Consider the following 22,853-nt stretch of genomic DNA (forward strand, 5'->3'; position numbering starts at 1 on the left):
ATATAAAAACATGACTGGCTCATGACTCATTTCTCCTTCTATGATTTTCTACTCTCACTGAGGTAGGAAAGAACTTCAAGAATCCCATTTCATCCTGAGAATCTGTGAAGTATTTAAATAGAAATAAAAATCCAAGGGGTTCCCAGGGCCAATTAACAATTTGAAATCAATGTTCCTACAAAATAAAGACTAAAATCGAGAAAGCATAAAAGCCTGCAAGAAAATAGTACCAACACACCAGAAGCTCCACAATTCAGCCTCAAGAAAACATTTAGTTAGAGACACACTGGCCTTTGTAACAAGAATCAGGAAAACCAGAGCTGGATGAATGGGTAATAATAGTTCAAAAAGGAAAATTACATAAAAGTGTTGAGTGGCACTACTCACCACTTATTCACTACAAGGAAGAAACAGAACTCTACTACAGTTCCTGGTTTAATGGTGATAAAGTTTTCATCTTTATCTTATCTGAATTTTCTTAATGCAATCTCTTCTGCAGCCTTTGACTCGCTTTTGCTCACATTTCTAGTAGCCTTGCATGGGTGTATTCCTTTCCGTTCTGGCTGCTCTTCAATGCTTGGTATTTTTTTTTAATTTGCTGTGCTGTTCTTGCAGAACATGTTTCTTCTAATGCCAGCGATAGCGAAAGTAGCTACAGTAAGTTATTGCTTTGGTTTGCATTTCTTTTCTTTGCAATTACCCCATTGCCTGTGGTGATCATCTCAGCCTTTTTGTTGTTGATGTTTCAATTGCTGCCTTTTACCATCCTTATCCAAAGCAAATGGCTTGAAATAAAATGGACATTTGATTCCGAAGGAGACAAAAGACCTTAAAGCTATCAATGGACCCTTTTGTGCAAAGAGTAGCCACCTTACTAATATTAACTCAAGCCTCAGCAGACTGTGGGCCAGATTCAATTTTCATAGGGAAGCTCAAGAAAAGTTCAGCGTGGTAGATTTTAACATTCTACCTCCCAAAATCAATTTAAACTCCTTGCAGGAAAAATGGAAAAGTCATCATGAATTTATGTCTTTCTTGTTTTGCCTTTTCCTTTCCCATTTCTAGTGCACATCCCCTGGAAAGTTTTTATAAATTACAGTGTTCTTTCAAAATCAGGAGGGGAGAGTCTTTCATATTGTTTTCTTCTTGCTTAATATTTTAAGCAGATACTACATTTATGTAGCTGACTTCATTTGGGACATGATTGGGGAAATGATGAAAATGTTTCTTCCTCTAATGTTAAAAGTATTCCCATGTTTATTAAAAAAAGATCAGAAAACTTAATTGAAAAGGTAGGTAACACCTTAAAAACAGTTTTTCTGATCTTTCTTTGGTCACTTCAAGCCATTTGTTTAGTGTATGGAAATATTCACCCAACATATCCTTTGGATCAGTTCTCATGGTTTCTTACCAGCTACTTTACTAGTTTGGGAATGTCTGATATATATATATATATATATATATATATATATATATATATATATATATATATATATATATTATAATGAGGATCTTTACAAATTTGTAAATCATGGGTGAAATTATGTATCCAAAAAGCAATTGCCAAGAGTATTAGAAATCTGTAGGCCCAAAACAGCCACAGCAACTGAGACAGAAATTGTTTTTTTGTTTAAATAGTGTGTTGATTGACAAGTTACAGTATTTGAAATATTTTTTCCTCTTTATGGCATAATATTTCACAAAAGTATGCCTTTTTGAGGTGGAGTGCCAAATAGTTTTAGTTAGAACATGGCAAATAGAACTGGGTTTTAAGAAAGGCATTAGAGAATTTTATTGGTGGCAGATAGAAGAAAAAAAGCACAAGAAAGGAATGACAGCAGGAAAAGACAGGCCCAAGGAGGAAAAAGATACAGACCAAAGAATGAAAGAAGTGATGTGATGATGTGATGCAAAACTGTATTTTACAATCACCGAAACTTCTTGTTCATGAAATCATTAGAAAGTGTTGGCATCATTACATTCTTCTTGCCCTTCCCCTTTTGTGGTTCAAAAAAGTGCCTTGCTCATTCTGCTCTTTTTAAACTTGGAAACCAGACCAAGAAGCATTGACCACTTCTTCATCTTTCTGATGTCTTAGTCACCATCTGTTTAGTGTGAGGAAAGATGGAGCTAATCTGTTGTTTCATGAAGACCAATGACACTAACTTCTTCAGTGCTGTCTTCAAGTTTGAGTCTTTCTGTCTCCAGTGGATAGAAAGAATGCACTCACTGAAAATATCATGCCTTGTGCCCTAGTCATTCTTACAGAAGAACTACCTTGTCCTTTGGAAATTACACTTTTTACGAGTACTTTAGATGAGAGGCTATTTTTCCAAAGTAATTACAAAAAAATTGAGCCAACGTTTTTAACTGCTTGACAAGTCTTTGGAATAATATGTCAGGATAACACCAAAAAGAATGCCTCTAAATTATCTATGAGAAGAGAGAAGATTTGGGGCTAGATTCTATTACAGTTTGGGTTGCATCTGAAGTTACAGAAGATCAGACACTCAGATTTCCATTAGATTAACAAATGTCAAAACTCAGAATTAAAAAACAGTTCTGTCCAGACATAAATACAAGGAATTCCAGAGGAGCATTCATTGAATCATTTGGGGTCGGACCCCCTTCATAGGCACCATGAGCCCAGATGTAAATATAATTCTGGCTCTTATCTCACTTAAACATAAGTGAACAAATGTTGCTCAGTAGTAGAAGTCAGCTCAAGAATGATGAGAGCATCAGAACTAGTTTAGAAAGGAAGTGGCCTGTGAGCTGAGCTTTGGAAAAAGTGGGAAAAGCCTCACTTACTAGCTACACAAGAAAAGGAACTTTCTAGAAAGGGCAGTATCACAAGAAAAAACTCTGAGGCTTGGCACAGATACGTTGTCTAGAAAGTAGCAACTTTGAATTAAAAAATAGATTATATTTTCCTATAATTATGAGTGACTTTAGGTCTTATAAATCGCTGTACAAATACAAAAAGCCTCTCTTTTTTGCCAGTGTCCAGGTGTTTTATTTCACCTTTGGAACATTGCTTGTCCCCTCGGGGGAGACAAAATGGCTTAAAGATGAATGATGAGCAGTTCCAGGTCACAATCCAGGGGCACCTTTCCCATTATGTCAGAGAATCACACACTGTAGCAGCCCTACTTAAGTCTCATAGACACACACACACATATGAATACAAACCACAGCTTCTAACTGGTAGCTCAGACACCTGCTATACCATCTCCACCTTTATAACTTTTTTCTGAGTCCAATTAATTTGAGTAGCAGCTAAAATACAGTTAATTATAGTGTACATTATCTAAACATGCAAAGTACCACTTCAACACTATCTTTGTGATCAGAAAATTCCAGATTTCTGTCAGTAGTCAAGTGCAGGTTAGAGTTGTGGCAGCTCTCTGTTAGACCTTTCAATCACCCTTGTGTGAACATCAAGCAGGTATAATAGGGAGCAGGCAGACCTCTAGAGTTGAAGAACTCTCTGCCTTCTTCAAGTTCAGTAACAGTCTTTACCTATCATGGCTACCTGATGGCCATCTTTCTAATTCGCTTCCGTTCATCGATTAAGTGGAATTTTCAAAACAAGAATCTCAAGATAAGGAGATTGAGACTTCAGTGAACAAATATATATCGGTTTCCATCGTCTCTGCCTTATTCCACTCTTCTCGATCGTTGCCCTTGATGGCCTTTAGTTCCCCTCAACTCTCACAGTACTGAAGTATAAACTCGGGGCATTGGGTTTGCTAAACAGGAACATTACCACTAACATCATGCCCCCAGTCCTTTTTTGCATTAACAGGTTTTTGGACAGAGTCTCACATTTTTTTGGCCAAGCTGGACTTTAACTTTGATCCTCCTAAATATGCCTCCCAAGTTACTGAGATCACAAGCATGAGCCACCACCACTCCTAGTTTATTGATTAAGAGGGAATCTCAATCTCACTAATGTTTCCCCATGCTGGCCTCAAACCATGATCTTTCTGTCCTTTGTCACTCAAGTAGCTAGGGTTATAGATCTAAGCACCTACACTGAACTGCCTTTTTTATCTTTAGTCTTTATAAAGCAGTTTTTTCATTGCATCTGTTACCTCACTTAAATATATAATCACTTTATATAGGAAGAAGTTAAAGCTTCATTCAAGAGACTACGTAGCTCACTAATAAGCAATAATACTGCAATACAAATCCAGATCTTTTAATTCTGAGCCCTCTATAATTTTTGCTTTTCTCTGTGGCTTGTAATCCAAGGTTCTTTATGTGTGATCAAGTCCTTTGCAATCATCCAGTACTACCCATCAAACGAGTAACATTTTTATACAGTATTAGCTTTATACTGAGTCTAGTTCTAGGAGTTTATGTATATTAAGTAATTTATTTTTTATATTAAGTAATTTAATCTCCTGAACATCCTGTAGAGACATTGAGATGCTAATTCATTCACCAAGTTATATTGAAAAAAATTACTCAGAAGCTTAGTTCTTATATAAAATGAGTATCTTGGAGTAGAACTGAGCTGGCAAGTAGATTTTGGTCAAGATTTCAATGCTCACCTCTAGACAGCAGCTGCCTGAAGAATTATATTGCAAAATGTTGTGAGACTCAGCAGTAATGCTGATAATGATTAGTTTATGGGCACAGAGTAAAGGAGCAACAACTTGTGCTCCATACTTAGTAGACATGAAGAACATAAACTCCAAATCCTCTCTTAATGCTAATAATCTATGATTCTAAAATCCTTATTTACCCCTTTGTGTGTGTGTGTGTGTGTGTGTGTGTGTGTGTGTGTGCGCGCGCGCGCGCGCGCCAGTACTGGGGCTTAAACCAAGGGCCTTGAGCTCTCCTTGGCTTTTATAATCAAGGCTGGCACTCTACCACTTTAACAACACCTCCACCACTGGCTTTTGGCTAGGTAATTGGAGATAAAAGACTCTCATCAACTTTTCTGCCTGGACTGGCTTCAAACTGTGATCCTCAGACCTTATCTTCCTGAGTAACTAGGATTACAGGTGTAAGCTCCCAGTACCTGGCATACTTTACTCTTAACCATCTTATGCTGGTACTAAAACCTAAGTTGAGAAAAAGATTAAATGGACTATGGTCAGTCTTCACTTCACTTCCCTCATTTTGTTCCAAAGAATTCCTAAAGAATAACAACTTGTTTTTCTCTATCCTGAAGACCTATTAGTGGATGTCTCACTGTGACAGGCTTCCAGTTCACACACAGTACTTCATGAATGCTGTCACAAAGTTTTCTGCCAAATCTCATAATGCTCCCCTTCCAACCATGAAACTGCCAAAACTAGACTAAGAAAGAGTTTTGTACCTGTCAATTCTAAGTGCCAACCTCATCTGAGAAAAAAGAGAAAAAGTACTAAGGAACACTATTTTTATGAAAATGACACAGTAACATGCAGTCATACAGAAAGAGAGAAATGCAGGCATACAGAGCGAGAAACAGACAGAGAGAAGCTGGAACTTAAAGATAGAACACCTTGCAACCTCTCAGTGACTCTGGCCTGATTTTTGTCTATCATTCTTTGTTGACTTGCAAGCTCTCAGCCCCAGAGAATTCCACCACTCATTTTTGAGACAGTATAATATACTCAATAGAGGAGAAAACAAAAGAAAACAAACAATGTAGCTTTAAACCTTGACTACACCATTGACTAGCTAAGGAAGCAAACAAGCCTCATGAACATCTCTGAACCCCAACTTCTGCAACTGTAAACTGGGGTCACCAGCTTACCCTGCAAAAGACAAAAATAGAAGCCAAGGGATGAGAGAAAAGACATGCAGTGACATGCAGACATGGGTTATCCTTCTTTGTTGTCTTTATTTCCTTGCCATTACTCAGGGCATTTTTATTGAATCAGAAAATGAATTCACAACTATTATATAATGCCAACACTGCAGACTTACTGGCAAGTACATGGTTCCTATTTGCACAGGACAAATGCAGAATGCCACCCTTGCCCCACCAATAGCCTCATGAGAACCTGTGCCTTCTATAGTACACAACCCCAAAAGGCAATGGATAACCTTATGGATGAGTCCATAAAGCTATGGACTCAGAAAATTAAAAACTATATTTTACCCTGACTTTTCTCAAACTTAAGGATTTCCTTTAGAACATCTCATCAGAATGATTTCCAAGACTACTGGAAAGAGATTCATACTGAAGCATGAACTTTTATTTAGAGAGAACTCTATTTCCCAAGATGAAATGATCTTTATGATACAGAGCAGAACCTATCACTGGCCTTGTTACTCATCCCATTTTTCATGAATGAAATCAAAATGTGAGTTAATTGACATCTTTACATTAAGCACTTGATGGAGCACCGGGGACACTGATGAATAAAACTTGGCCTTTGCCTCTATAGAATAGATTCAGATATCACCTAACCTTGAAGGTTTTGCTATTTTGTGATCAGGATTCTTCTCTCATGGCCTACCACACAATTATTCCTAAAACTATACTTTCTCCCTAAGAGTTGAATAGCTTATGAGTTCTATATATCTCCATCTTTAGATCACAAGAGGTTTAAAATCAATCACTAATTTTTTTCAGTAGTTTATTCAGAAGAAATCATTCTCTTCCTGAATACAATTGAACTAGCTCAGCACAGACAAAACCCCTGCTTGGAAAAGGGAAGGTCTTTTGAACATTTTTTGATCAGTTATGAAATTAACTTGTTTTCCCTGTCCTGGTGCTATAAGGAAGCATCCCTCATTGACAGAGTAAAAAAAAAATGTATTCTGCAATGATGAGCAAAAGAAATGCAATTGTCATTTGGTTTCAGGAAAGACTATCTCATAGTCCATTCCTCCCACCTTATTAACAGATAGGACATCATTTTCAACAACCTTAACCTATTTTTTATACCAGAGAGTAGTCAATAAACACTAAACCTAAAGCAAATACAGGAACAGAGGCTTCAGGGTTTGCCACTAAACCGAGGCAATCCTATGACCAATTAGTTAATCAAGTGGATAAAATAGAGGATTGAAAGAATAATTGTCAAAGTGCAATGTACTCTCTGCAGTTATGTGTTGGCTTGAGGCCTACCCTGAAGCAGAAGATGTACAGCAAATAGGATGGAGGGAATGGACATTTTCTCCACAGTGTCTTCCTTAGTTCTCTCTCTCTCCTCTCTCTCTCTCTCTCTCTCTCTCTCTCTCTCTCTCTCTCTCTCTCTCTCTCTCTCTCTCTCTCTCTCTCTCTCTCTGAAGTTTCGAGGCATGGCTTATCAACAATAACTAATGATGCAGGGAACTCCTCTACATTTTTGGTAAGAGGTGGGTACTACAAGTTGAACCCTGGTTCTCACACGTGCTGAGCACGTGGTGTGCCTTTGAGCTACGACCTCAGCCTCCTCTCAAGTTTTAATCTTCTTTCACTGACCTACAGCATTTCCTTGATGATTCAATATTACAGGAAATCCCTTAGTATCCTGTAATATATTCTGAGGAATGTGATTGTCAACATTAAGTGCCTACTTCTTAGAGAAATAAAATCAAAAGACAGAAATTCTAATTAGATAGCAAGCAAGTGTCCAGTGGAGCCTTTCTCTGCACCAAATGACTTGACTTTAGGTGATAATGTGTGGCATAGAGTCATGGCACTCCATTTCTGGCATCAGATAGAAAGCCAGTCCCACAGATCACTGCTCTGTACAGAGAGTAGCAGCCAGTTATTACCTACAGCTATGACTATGTGATAACTTGACACTAAAATAGTGCTGGAGAGTTTTATGAAGATGAAGGGATTTTTTTTGAATGGTTCAAGGAGACAGCAAGGAAAGTTAACCCTGAACTGTGCCTGTTTCCTATGTTTCAGAGCAGGAATGATAGCTGTAGCTAGTGACGGGTTGTTAGTCGACTGTAATTTTCTTTTCTTTTCTTCCTAGGAGGACAAGAAGACCTCATTCTTTCCTATGAGCCTGTCACAAGGCAGGAAAGTAAGTTTCTCAGCATACTCAGGTTTTTTTATTGTCAGGTCAAAACCCAGGTGATACTATTCAGGGAGGGGAAGCATGAAAGACTAGGGAAATAAACTCAGCTTGTTGTTCAAGTGTATTGAGACCATACCCTGCTGTCTCTCTCTCTGACCCTATCACCAGACAATTTTGCTGCTGAGCAACTCCAAAGAGAATGGAACAGTGGGGTGGGCTCGATGGGAAAGAACACACCCTCATTACCGAATGGCCTAGCTGGAGGAGTGGTAAAGAAAAAATATCCTGGGAAATTACTAGCAGCCCAGGATTGAGAAAGATTTTCTAGTAGATGTGAGATACAGGCCACTCGTAGGCGCTCTAGGACCCATAGGTTCTCCACCTCATTTATAATGGAGGTTTGAGGGCTACTGACAGGGAGATTACAGAAATAACTTCAAGCATCAGATGGGAAGTTGTACCAAAGGAGCTAACGTTACTCCTAATCCCAGACATAAAGGAAAATCCTAACAAAGACATTAGTTTGAGCTGAGGGAAAGAAATTATTTTTTTAAAGTGTCTTTACTACTAAGGATTACTTTTAAACAGTGGCCAAAGAGCTGGTTTGAATTTCTTGTGCCCACTTAGCTGACTAACGTCAGGGTTTTTGACATAGTGCAGGCACGGCCTGGCAATGAGGGAAACACCACCACCTGGGACTTTTGACAGAGGCTGAAGTCGCTCTTCCCATTAGTACATTTCAGGAAGTAGCAAGTCCACATCCCCAGGTTTAAAAGGCCCATTTCAGGGCTACAGGGGCATGCTCTTACTGCTTGGTGATCTGTCCTTCAGAACCACCCTTGCAAGGAACAGGGTACAAATGGAGAGAGGAAGGGTGGGTCAATACAGTCATCAGACTCAATGTACATACATGAAAATGGAGCCAGGTAACTTGAGGGGATGGGTGAGGTTGGGAGACATGGGAGAGAATGATGGAAGAGGTAACAGACCAAGATACATCCTGCACATAAACTGACATGTTGAATTAAAACCCCAGAGTACAACTGCTTACAGGTATTTTTTTAAGAACCATCCTTGCTAAGCAGTATAGAAGTTGTTTCCAAGTCTCTCTCCCTCAGCCGCACCATTTTTTCTGTATTCACAGTAAACTATACTCGGCCAGTGATTATTCTGGGCCCCATGAAGGATCGAATCAACGATGACTTGATATCTGAATTCCCTGACAAATTTGGCTCCTGTGTGCCTCGTAAGTATCATTTTTTTTTCCTTTAGAGAAAAGCTTGACTCCATGATGAGATGATAAAAATGGAAATTCTGCTGCTTCAAATACTACTCGTTATTATCTCAGTACCTTACGTAATTGTTCAACCTCATACTTTTTGTTTATGCTGTCACAGATGGTTCGGTATTTGCTAAGTATAATAAGGTTTTCTCTGAACTGATTGTAGTCCCCTAGAAGACAGAACTCCCTAACACTTCAGACAGTTGTGAGATTTATAAAAGTCATCAGCATGGCCCTACCTACAGCAAAGCATCTTTTGCCATCGAGTGGAAGAGATCAGAATTGCTACACATCAGCCAGGCACTGGTAGCTCACACCTGTAATCCTATCTACTCAGGAGGATGAGATCTGAGGAGAGCAGTTTGAAACCAGCCAGGGCAGGAAACTCTGTGAGACTCTTATCTCCAATGAACCACTAGAAAACTGGAAGTAGAAGGTCATGGGAGGAGGAGAGGATATGTATGAAACTTTACTCTCTAGGTCCCTATAGACAAGCATCAGGTCCCCGTCATCTGTGTCCTCTTAGATAGCACCGTAAGATTCTGTCTGTTGTCCCTCTCTCCCTGCCATCACCACCAGCCCCCTTCACTTACTAACCTCAGGCATACACAGAGCCCATCTATATACTGAGACAAGCTCTCCGGGAAGCTGCCTCATGTTCATAATGAACTCTTAAATCTGACAAATGTTTCTCACACTGAATATGTATAAGGTTTATAGTTTCAGATGTCTGTAATATTTCAATACTACAAATTTCAGCATAGACTTCTAAAGAATAGCAGGAATTATTTGTGTGGTGCATGGATAAGATGATTGGAATGATGGCTCAGTTCATGGTGTAGTCCCCACAAGGACTCTAGGAAAAGGTCCTGAAATAGAACATATCCTGTACATAAGAAGGTGCAAATTTGGTTTTTCACTTATGAGAGAAAACAAACAGAAAATTTTTAACCACTGTTCCCCCTTTCCCTTCCATCTTGCCTGTTCTTTCCTTTTTCTTTTTTTAATTAATAGTACTATTTTATGTAATCAATACATGCTCATAGTTAAACAAGAAATTGGAAAGTACACAGAATCCTACACAAGACCCAGAAATAACATCACAGAAATATTATTTTGTTGCTTTCCATCTACTTACTTCCAATGCATATGTTTTTTCAAGGTGACTGATTTTTTTCTTAACACTTAAAAGTTTTGCTGTTTTAAATAATTATAACTAATCACTCTTCATCTACATAGGTATTTTGGATATTTACTATTCTTATTACTATGAGTTCTAAACTTAGTCATGTTATAATTTCCTCTTATAAATAGAATAAACAGCTGAGATAAAAATATCTGGAGATTTGGTCATTTTAAGATATCTTAAGAAGCAACTGAATGGGAGATCAGAAATATTTTTAACTTTTTCCAGTCATATTGCTAGACTACATTCCCCTTCTCTTTTCTTTTCTTTCTTTTTTTTTTTTTTTTTTTTTTTTTTTTTGGTTAGTCATGGGGCTTGAACTCTGGGCCTGGGCACTGTTCCTCAGCTATTCAGCTCAAGGTTAGAGCTCTACCATTAGAGCCACAGTGCACTACAGTTTTCTGTTGGTTAATTAGAGGTAAGAGTCTCACAGATGTTCTTTCCTGGGCTGGCTTTGAACCATGATCCTCAGATCTCAACCTCCTGAGTAGCTAAGATTACAGGCGTGAGCCACTGGCACCCAGCTCCCCTTCTCTTCTTAACCATACATTTACATGAATTTTTTTATATTGGAAGTATTTCACTCTAAATAAGTAAAATACTGTACTTATTTTTAAGTGCATAAATATATTTATAAATTGTCTACCCATTCTTTCTCCTGATTGTGTAACATTGTCTTTTTTGTTTTCTTCTTTTTTATTGTCTTTTTTTGTTTTCTTCTTTTTTTATATTGTGCTAAACACCTAAACACTATAGTGATAGATAGATAGATAGATAGATAGATAGATAGATAGATAGATAGATGTAGAGTGTTGCGATAAGATCTCACTATATAACTTAGGCTGACCTTGAACTCACAAACCTCTTGCCTCCATCTTCCCAATGCTAGGATTTTCAAGCATGAACCACTATGCATTTAGAGTCTAGATTTTTATCTTCCTTCGTAGAATATGTTTATCCTAATAAGCAATGATTTACTGACAAACTAACTTGATTAAATTGTGATTTGGTCTTAAGACTCTTTACAGATGAATGCAGAGTTAAGTCCAAAGTAGCTTCTAAAATGTGGTCTTTCTGGAATCTTAATCAAATGTCTTATTCTGGCTAAACACCAATGTTTCCTAATACTGTGTAACCTCTAGATTCTCTATTTGGAAATATCTCCTAGGTAGAAAGATTAATGTAGCAGAATCCCCCTCCCTGTTTGTTTTCTCTTAAAATTATAGCTATGAACCAGGTGTTGGTGGCTCATGCCTGTAATCCTAGCAACTCAGGAGACTTAGCTCTCAGGATCACCATTGGAAGCCAGCCTGGGCAGTGAGACTACCAGAAAACAGGAAGTGGCACTATGGCTCAAAATGGTAGAGCACTAGCCTTGAACAGAAAAGTCCAGGGACAGCGCCCAGACCCTGAGTTCAAAACCTATGACATACATACACACACATACACACACACACACACACACAAACACACACACACACATACACACACACACACACACACACACACACACACACACACACACACACATAGCTATTTATACATAGCTATATATAGGTGATGCATGCTTAGAATCCCAGGACAGTTTGTAAGTTTCAGGCCAGCTTGGGCTACATAGTGAGACCTCATCTCAAGAATCCTAAACAAAGTTATAGCTATGCCCTGCATTCTGATACCTGAGCAAGAATTGTTCTTCCTGTTTTGTCCCTATTTATGTCATTTATGTGGGAAGATAAGACTGGCACGTGTTACCACATCATGGTCCTATCTGTATATCTGTGTTGGGAATGTGGTAAAGAAATTAAGTAGAAAGAAAAGCTTGTGAGATGCATTTCATTATTTCTCATTTTACAGATACTACAAGGCCAAAGCGTGACTACGAGGTGGACGGGAGAGACTATCACTTTGTCATCTCCAGAGAACAAATGGAGAAAGATATCCAAGAGCACAAATTTATAGAAGCTGGGCAGTACAATGACAATTTGTATGGAACTAGTGTGCAGTCTGTGAGATTTGTAGCTGAGAGGGTACGTTTGCAATTTTTTACAACCCCCCTAAAGAAGGCTTCTAGGTGGCAATCCACAGGTTGGTTTTTTTGTCATTACTATTTTCTGATTGCAGTTGTGAAATTGAATTAAATATTTCTTTTAAGATATCCATGCAGAGAATCACTTTAGAACAACATCATTCATCTTTGATCCCACTAAAGTATTTTGGCTGACTTGGGGCAGGGACATGGAGTAGTTCCACAAACCTTAAGACAGCCTGAGCTTTATGGAGCTCACCTTGTCCCTGACATGCTAAGACCCTTGTAAGTAAAATTAAAATGAATAGGGAAGCTTTGTTATTGTGGGTGGTCTAGACGGTGGAAAATATGAACTTTTCTTTTGAGCACTTCACATTGTGGAGAGGAATGTAGAGGAGGATGGTTGTCTAGTCTGTTGTTGGCAAAAAGAAAAAGTTCTGACTTAGAGGAAGCATTGATACTCTCACTTTTTCCTGACAATTTCAGAAACATGAAAAAAGGAAATGTTTGAGAACAGAATCAGATGATACTTGAATGTGGCTTTAAGATCTGTCTACAGAGAAATCCTATCCCCTATAAAGACATATGCCAGTTTTATATGAGAAAGTATAAGTTGGAGTGAAATGATTTGATGGGACCCTTTTCCCCTTTTGATATACTGATGTAAAATTTTTCACAAGAAATTTTGCTGAGAGGAAATGAGGGCTGAACGAGAGCACTCATCTCCTTCACAAAGAACCAAAGTAACAGGTATAAAGCTACATTTTGAGGTGCAAATACTGAAAATCAGCAAGAGAGAGGGTGGAACCTTGTGAGATTCAGAGACCTGGGACAATAGCATAGAAAGAAAATAAAACAGCACAGCACCTGCAGCTCCACATTTAGCCAATGAGAGTCTTACCCTTGTAGTGGTAAGGGTGAAAGAACTTTCCAGTAAACTCTAGCTGTGTAGATTCTGGGGTTCCAGCTAATAGAAAAAAATCCTAACTCTTCAAAGGATTGCAGCCCAATTGGATAAATAAACTGAAGTCAGCACCGTAGCCTGGCTCTCTCCCGGAGAACCTCCAGGATACGATAGTCAGGATCCATCCAGGGATGTGGACTGTTGTGTGAATTTGGACTGACCAAGGCATTGGATAACCCACCATATTTCCATGTCTGAGACCTCACTGACCTTCCCCTGCACTGGTTTCAGGGAGGGGAGATAACCCAAGTTGGCCCAACAGAGTGATTGTGACCTAAACCTACAGGATGTCCTGCAGTGTGAGAACCGGTGTTTAGACATATAGATGGTACAGAAGTGGGGAACACCACAGCTCCCACTGCTGCTCCATACTGAGGGGCCCCGAACAGTTCGGTAGTGTCAGCTGTTATGAGGCCCCTGTGCAGGAGTGGCTGGGGAATAAGAAAAACAACTTGCACTGGCCCTGTTCCATCCTACTTCTTCCCTCCTGGACAGGAGTAGAGAGGTGAGAAGAGCCTCCTCTTTTCCCTCACCTAAAGGACACACATGCCAAAGGGCCTCCATTCCCTCCAGAGGAACTTTGGCTTGCCCTTGCAAATGTCCTATTCCTGGGCAGGGCAGGCACTACCACTGAAGCAGAGGAGAGGAACTTCCCCCTGCTGCACTGTAACACTGCTCTTCATTGCTGGCTGTGAGTACCGCAAGGGGAGGCGGGGGGTTGCTCAGCCACCAATAGACCCAGACCAATAGTTGTTCAGAAGACAAGTGCATCCAACTCCTCACCACTACAGGGGCAACCAAAGGCAGAGACAGTGGCTAGTAATGGAACTGGCATCACTAACAGAGACCACTATTCCTCTTGTAGCAAGCAGACACAGTGAGCCTCCCATACACATTGTTCCTGCCCCACACCTACTTGGACTGCTATCATCTCCCCACTCTAGTGTGGCCTACAGCAACAAATGTGACTCCATGGCACACGCTGTGCGCACAAGCTTGAATCACAGCAACAGAAGCTCTAGGGAGGCTACACTAAGTTGCCCCCTTAAAATGAAAGCCAACATTGCACACCCACCTAACACTCAAGGCCCTCTTCAGGAAAATGCTGCTTAGGAAAGCCACCCTATAGTACTGGTAGAATACCTCATCTTTCAGATGTGCATACCTCAACATAAGAGATCAAGAAATATGAAAAACCAAAGTAATACCATGCTTCCAGAAGAACATAATAATTCTTTAGTACCAGATCTTCTCTAAAATGAAAATGAATCATAAAAGTTTTGAAAGAATAATACAAATCTCAGCCGGGTGCCAGTGGCTCACACCTGTAATCCTAGCTACTCAGGAGGCTGAGATCTGAGGATCACGGTTCAAAGCCAGCCCGAGCAGAAAAGTCCATGAGACTCTTATCTCCAATAAACCACTTGAAAAGCAGAAGTGGCTCTGTGGCTCATGCGATAGAGCTGAAGAACGCAGGGACAGCTCCCAAGCCCAGAGTTCAAGCCCCACAACCGACAAAAAAAATGAAAAAGAAAAAAGAATAATACAAATCTCATTGAGATGCCAGAGTACTGATAAAAAGTAAAATGAAATTAGGCATATAAGGGAAAAAGTCAGCAGATATTCTGAAAAAAAAAAAAACCAAACAGAAATTTAGAAAATGAAGACTTCAATAAGTCAAACAAAAAAATCAAGTGAAAGCTTATTTATCTGCTCCAGAATAAACATCACTTCTTTATCAATACAAGACCATGCAGAGGGGCAAAAATAAAAAATATCAGTATTAAGCTATATTTTAAATCAAATAGAGTTTACAGAATATTCCATGCAAAAACTGCTGAATATACATTCTTTTCATCGGCATATGAAACTTTATCTAGAAAAGACTACATTTTAGGCACAAATTGGGTTCTAACAAATTCAAAAAAATGAAATCAAATCCCCTATATGTTCTGATTGTACAATGAGTTAAAACTGGAAGTGAACAAAATAAATTTTATAAATTATAAATATGAGGCTCCACACTTTTGAATGAAAAGTGGGTCATGCAAATATAAGAATTCTCAGAAACAAAGGACAATAGAAGCACTTTTATCAAAAGTTGTAGAATCCAGAAAAATAGTACTAAAAAGGAACTTATAGTAATAAATACCTATATCAAAAAAGCTAAATACTTCAAATAATCAACCTAATGATACATCAAAAATTTAGAAACAAGAACAAACCAATCCCAAAATTAAAGTGAAAGCATAAACTAAGATCAGAGTAGAAATACATGATATAGAAACTATGAAAAACAACAGTAAAATAAAAGGGTTGGTTCTTTTTTTAAGATAAAATTCACTAACCAGGAAAAATAGATAAGACTCAAATAATCAGAATATCAAATATAACAAATATCAAAGAAATACAAAGGAACATTGTAGATGCTAATAAGTTGGAAAACCTGGGAGATATGAACAAATTTCTGGGCAAAATAAGCTATCAAAACTAAACAATGAGAATATAAAAGGTTCTGAATGCATCAATCCCAATTACACTATATTGGTAATTTTTTTAAAAAAGGAAAATCAAAATCACTGACTTTACTGCTGAATTTTATCAAACTTACAGTATTACCAATCCTTCTTAGACTTTTCCACAGAAGTGACTGGGAGTGATCCTTCCAAATCCATCCTATGAAACTAGTATTATTCCATTCCTAAACCATACAAGAATACAACAAAAAGAAATTTTTGACCAATATGCCTGACAAATATAGATGCAAAGATTCAGTAAAGCACTAGCACAAAGTCCAGACATAGGAATACATGCATATAATCTCAGCTACTTGAGAAGCTAAGCAGGAGGATCACTTAAGCCCTCAAGGTCAGGGCAAACATAGATTACCATACACTATGTTCACTGGTCTAAAAAAATAAATAAAAGGCTTGGTGCCAATAACTCACGCCTGTAATCCCACCTACTCAGGAGACAGAGATCTGAGTATGGCAGTTGAAAGCCAGCCTCGGCAGCAAAGTCCATGAGATTCTTTTCTCCACCCCAGAGCTGGAAGTGGAGCTGTCGCTCAAGTGGTAGAGCACTAGCCTTGATGAAAATAGGGTTAGCACCCAGACCCTGAATTCAAGCCCTAGGACCAGCACACACACACACACAAAACTAGCAATAAATTCAGCAGTGCCTCAAAACATATTAAGTTGGTTTCATACCGTGGATACAAGGATGGTTCAATATATACAAATCAATAGACATAAAACATCACATGACAAAATGAAGGGTAAAATCACTTGATTATCTCAAATGTAGAAAATACATTTGATAAAATTAAATTTCCCTTCATAATAAAAGCACTGAATAAAAGACCCTACTTCAAAATATGACAAACTAATAGCCAAAATCATACTGTGGTTAAAAAAAAATGAAAGCATTTCTTCTGAGATCAGGAGCAAGACACACATGTCTACTTAAGTTTCAACCAGAGCAATTAAGCAAGAGAAGTAAAAGACACAAGTAGTAATGAAGACAGTCAAATTATCCTATTTTTACGTTATATGACTCTTTTTTATTGCATTATTGTTATTATAGAGGTGATGTACAGAGGCATTACAATTACACAAGTCAGATTTGAAGTACCTGTCCTTTCGTACAGTGTCCTCTGTTCCCTCATTCTTTCTGGGTCCCTCCTTCCCGTCTCCACCCACAAGTTGTACAGTTCACTTTCAACAGTGTCCAGTGAGCTCCACTGCTGCACTTTTTCCCTCAAGTTCTGTATTCTCCTCCAACTCTCCTAAAGATGTTCTCTCACATATACCATACGTAAGGTAAAGAAGCCAGAATCAACAAAAACTAAAAGCTAAAAAAAACAAAAAGAGAAGTCTTTTGTTTCCATATCTTGGAGTTCATTTCATGAAATATGCATATTATTTTATATAAATGTGAAGAGGTGCTTAGGCGAGAAATACAAAGGCTCAATGCCTAAGAGTATCCTCACTGTGTGTATCTAGAATTCTGCATAATTTATCCTATTCCGGTGCATTTTAGATCTAATTTCTGCATATCAAAGGAAACGTGCCATTTGTCTGAGCCTGGCTTATCTCACTGAACATGGTTTGTTCTAGATCCATCCATTTCCCTGAAAATGGCATTCTTTTATTCTTTCTAATGACTGCATACAATTCCATTGTGTATCACTACCACATTTATTTGGATCCACTCATCTATTGTGGGGCATTTGGGCTGCTACCATATCATAGCTTTTGTGAATAGTACAGCAATGAACATGGATCTGCAGGTGTCCTTATATCCTGGCTCATGATGCTTAGGGTAGAGACTGAGGAGTGGTATGGCGAGGTCATAGGGAAGGTCTATGTTTAGTTTTTAAGTAACCTCTAGACTGCTGTTTAGAGTGGTTATAATAGCTTACACTCCTACTAACAGCGTAGTGGGGTTCCTTTTCCCCCTATCTCCCTAACATTTGTTGCTGTTCAAATTATCAGTGTTGGCCATTGGAATCTGAGAGGGAATCTCAGTGTTGTTTTGATTTGCATTTCCTTTAAGGCCAGGGATAATGAGCATTTCCTCATATGATTCTTTGCCATTCTTACCTCTTCTTCTGAGAAGTCTCTTCTTAGCTCCCTTGCCCATTTAGTGATTGGTTTATTATGTTTTGGAAGGGCTAGTTTCTTGAGCTCCTATATATTGTATATATTGGATATTAGGCCTTTGTCTGATATATTGCTGGTAAATATCTTTTCTCAGTTGGTTGGCTGTCTTTCTAGTTTACTATGTCCTTAGCTGGGAAGAAACTATTTTAATATAGTCCCACTTGCTGAGTCTCTTTCCTATCTATTGTGCCTCAGGGACTCTATTCAAGAAATTTCTACCTATCAGATCTAATGTTTCTCCTACTCTCTCTTGAATAGTTGCAAAGTTTGGGGTCTGACATTGAAGTCTTTGATCCACTTTGAATTGATATTAGTGCATGGTATCAAACAGGGATCCACTTTTATTTTTCTGCATATGGATACCCAGTTTTCCCAACACCAATTATTGAAAAGGCTATTTTTTCTACTCTATATCTTTGGCTCCCTTATCAAATATCAGATAACTGTAAGTGTATGGTGTTATTTCTGGGTCTTCTATAGATTATATGACTCATAGAAAAATGTAAAGAATCCACTTAAAAAGTATAACCAAAAAACTAAAGATTCTATAGAGTACAAAATATAAAATCAAAATACAGAAATCAGTAGCCTTTTCACACATCAATAACTTTTCTAAGAAAATATCAAAGCAAAATTATAAAACACACATGAAAGATTGAAGGACATACAAAAAAGAAACTATGAAAATCTCCCGTGTTAATAATAATGTTATGTCCATAGTACCCAAAATGATAATATAGATTCAGCACAATCCCTAGTAACAAACCAAATACATTCTTCACCAAACTTGAAAGAATTTGATCCTAAAATCAATTTTCAAGGCCAGAAGTTTCCAAATAGCCAAATCTATCTTGTGCAAAATGAGAAAAGCTGCGGGCATTACAGTTTCTGATTTCAACACATACTAACTGCATAGTCATAATAACCCATGCAATATGACATGAGCATAAAAATGGATTTATAGGCCAAACGAATAGACCAGAGATCCAAAAGAACCCCATGAATGTGCAACCAACTGGTTCCCAACAAAAAGGGCAGCTTCTTCAAAAACTTGCGCTGGGAAAATTGGAAATCTACATGAAGAAGACTGAAACTTGACCTCTGTCTCAACTTGTAAATGAATTAAAAGCCTAGAGAAAACACTTTAAATCATTGATAACTTAGCAATGATTTTCTGGATAGAACTCTGAAGCACAGGAAGCAAAAGCAAAATTGTCAAGTGAGATTACATCAAACTAAAAAGCTTTGCCCAGCAAAGAGATAGCTGACAGAATGGGAGAAAACATTTGTCAACTTTCCCTTTGACAAATGAATATAAGGGACTCAGCCAAAAACAGTTACCCCAATTTTTTTTAAAAAAATCAATTATCTTGAACACTTACAACAATAAGACAAACAAGTGGACAACAAATATATGAAAAAATATTGCATGTCATCACCCATCCAAGAAATGTAAATCAAAATAATAGTGGATCCTATTTCATCCTATGTTATGAAAACAAAAACAAAATAAGTTAAGGAGAATGTAGAGAAAATAAATTATAATATACTGTGGGTAAGGATGCAAATTAGTACAGCCATTTTGGAGAATCTTATGAAGATTCTTCAAAAGACTAAAACTAGATCTGTAATGTAATCAAAAGACTAAAACTAGATCTGTAATGTAATCTGGTTTTCCCACTTCTGATTATACATCAAAATGAAAGGAAATTAGCATACCAAAGAGTTACCCTATGAATGCTCATGTTTATTGCAGCACTACTCCCAGTAGCTAAAATAGGAGTCAGCCCAAGTGCTCATCAACTGAATGGATGGGTAAAGAAAATGTAGTATATATGCACAATGGAGTATTCTTCAACCATAAAGGAGAATTAAGTCCTCTTACTTACAGCAAATAAAATAGATTTGGAAGATATTAAGAAAAGTAAGCCAAGCACACAAAAGACAGGTACTGTATGGTCTCTCTCATATAAGCAACATTTTTTTAAAATGTCAACCTGAAAGTGGATTAATTATGACTAAGGGCAGAAGGGTATGTGGTGGAAGGGGATGGAAAAGGGGCGGGCTGTATGTATGAAAATAACACACTGAGCCCTGTTTTATGTACAATTAATATATGATAACAAAAAAGAAATGTACTGTCTGAGAAGATACTGAAAAGATGTTCTATTGTCTATGTGGATACTGATTCTAGTAAGTACCCTGGAAAACTATTAATCTGTTTTCTCTTTTGAACATATGTTACTTCCGTTAACTTGAAATGTTCTAGCCAGTGCGTAAACAAACAGCACTTCACAGATGGCTTACTTGACATTTATTGCCTAAGTGATAAAGGCTGTTAGTGTGTTTCTTGTGAGTTTAAGAATTCACTGGACTCTGTTCGTTTTCACGTGGATCCCATTACTGACTGTTCCTATCAGCATAACATTTTTTCTCCTCTTATGTAAAGTCCTTGTAGGCACAGGGTAATAAGGTCATTTCTCTCCAAGCGGATGAATATGATATGGCAAATGCATCTATTTTCCATAAATACTATAAAATTGCTCCTTGCCCTGAGCACTTAATATAGTAGAAGCCAAGTGAAATGAGGTGTGCTAAAATATAATCTTTTTTTGTTAACATTAAACCAGATAGTATTTAAGATAATTGTTTTGTGTCTGTCCTCCATTAACTGAAATATTTTAAGGCAGGATACATAGAAGCAATGGGCAAATTGCATGGAATTGTTCTAAATTCATCTGATCATCATTCTTCCGAGTTTAACATTGGTCAAGGTGGGATGATAAGGTGTCTTATACATTCCAACTAACAATTAAGTCAGTGTTGGAGAACTAGGTTTGACTCTGTCTAGTACTGATTTTTTTTTTGCAAGTTAGTTAATATTTGTAAGCCTTAGTCTTCTTTTGTACAACACAAACGGTAATACCTATTTCATGGATTTGGGGATGATGGTACTCTTAAAACTTTAGAAATCCATGTAGAGTCTTTTGAGGAACCTCCATACTGCTTTCCAAAGTGGTTGAATAAGTTTACACTCCCACCAACAATGCAGTAGGGTTCCCTTCTGGCCACATCCCCTCCAGCATCTGTTGTTATTAGAGTTCTTGTTTATAGCCATTCTAACTGGGTAAGGTAGAATCTCAATTTTTTTTTTTTGGGGGGGGGTCCGGTCATGGGGCCTGAACTCTGGACAAACTCTGGACCTGGGCGCTGTCCCTCAGCTCTTCAGCTCAAGACTAGCACTCTACCACTTGAGCCACAGCACCACTTCTGGCTTTTTTCTTTTTGCTTATGTGGTGCTGAGGAATCGAACCCAGGACCTCATGCATGCAAAGCAAGCGCTCTACCACTGAGCCACCTTCCCAGCCCCAAGTTGAGCATTTCTTCATGTGTCTGTTGGCCATTCTTATTTCCTCTTCAGAGAAGTTTCTCTTTAAGTCTTTAGCCCACTTATTTATCAGGCAGTTGTTTCTTTGAGGATTTGTTGTTGAGGGATTTAATTTTTTTTAATTCCAAGAATATTTTAGTTATAAGACCCTTATCCTTATCCCTTATCCTTACCCTTATGGCTAGTGAAGATCTTCTCCCAATCTGTGGGCTTTCTATTGATCTTGCTATCTATGTCCTTTGCCATGCAGAAGCTCTGCAATTTCATGCAATCCCATTTTTCCAACCTTTCTTTGATTTGTTGTGTTTCTGGGTCTCTATTAAGAAAATTTTGGCCTGTGCCAAGGAGACCTAGGGTTTCTCCTATTCCTTCCTGTAATTCCTTCCTTTCAGGGTGTCTGCTTTGACTCCGAGGTCTTTGATCCATTTGGAGTTGATTCTGGTGCAGGGTGATATATAAGGATCTAGCTTTCGTTTTCTATAGCTGAATAACTAATTTTGCCAGCACCATTTACTGAAGAGGCTGTCTTTCTTCCCCTATGACCCAGTAATACCACTTTTGGGCATTTACCCAAACGATCACAAACAAGGCCATACTAATGCTACCAGCATAACCTTGTTTATCGCACCATTATTTACCATAGCTAAGATATGGAACCAACTCACATGCCCCTCAGTAGATGAATGAATGAATGAATGATCAAGAAAAAATATATATAAATATACACACAATGGAATTCTATGCCTCAATCAGAAAGAATGACATTGCCCCATTTATTAGGAAATGGAAAGACTTGGAAAAAATTATATTAAGTAAACCAGGCCCAAAGAAACATAGCTCCCATGTTTTCCCTAATTTGCAATAACTAGTACATGTGTAGGACAAGCAGAAAGGGCCAAAGCTGTGTACATATGGCAAGATAAGATGATGTTAAGCAAAATGAACCCCAAAATAGGGACATACGTATCTTTTTTTCTTTCTTGCTATTGTTTCTAATGTATTTATAATGTACCATGTGATTTTTTGTTGCTTTGTATGGTCCTCCCTCACAGTATAACCCCTATACTGTTATAGGGGTTATATAACAAATACAGTGAAATTTCACTGTATTTGATGTTGGTGCCCTGCATCTTGTATTTACACTTCTCTAATTCAGGGAGGGGAAGGGAAAAAACAAAATGATTAAATAAGGATACAGGTTGACCCATTGAAACAATGATATATACAAAACACTATGTTGAAAATGAACTTTACAACTTCAGTTAGGGGAGGTAGTTGTGGAGATGGGAGGGAAGGGATGGTTGGGAGAAAACAAAGGAGGAGGCAACAATGCTCAATAGGAAATGTACTCATTACCTTGCTCATGTAACTGTAACCCC

At 38.1% G+C, this 22,853-nt stretch overlaps 1 protein-coding gene across 29 annotated transcripts in view; it reads left to right on the forward strand.

The window, feature by feature from the left end:
• Dlg2 (discs large MAGUK scaffold protein 2) overlaps positions 1 to 22,853 on the forward strand; it is a 2,075,786-nt gene that overhangs the window by 2,040,183 nt on the left and 12,750 nt on the right. For all 29 annotated transcript variants that reach the window (XM_070034861.1, XM_070034862.1, XM_070034867.1 and 26 more), the window contains 3 exons: positions 7,920 to 7,970; positions 9,109 to 9,210; positions 12,287 to 12,459. In XM_070034861.1, the coding sequence (XP_069890962.1) occupies positions 7,920 to 7,970; positions 9,109 to 9,210; positions 12,287 to 12,459 (326 nt within the window). The remainder of the gene's footprint in view (positions 1 to 7,919; positions 7,971 to 9,108; positions 9,211 to 12,286; positions 12,460 to 22,853) is intronic.

The sequence above is a fragment of the Dipodomys merriami genome, unplaced genomic scaffold (genome assembly GCF_024711535.1).
Source record: "Dipodomys merriami isolate MVZ:Mamm:240054 unplaced genomic scaffold, mDipMer1.0.p SCAF_25, whole genome shotgun sequence".
Lineage (NCBI taxonomy): Eukaryota > Metazoa > Chordata > Mammalia > Rodentia > Heteromyidae > Dipodomys > Dipodomys merriami.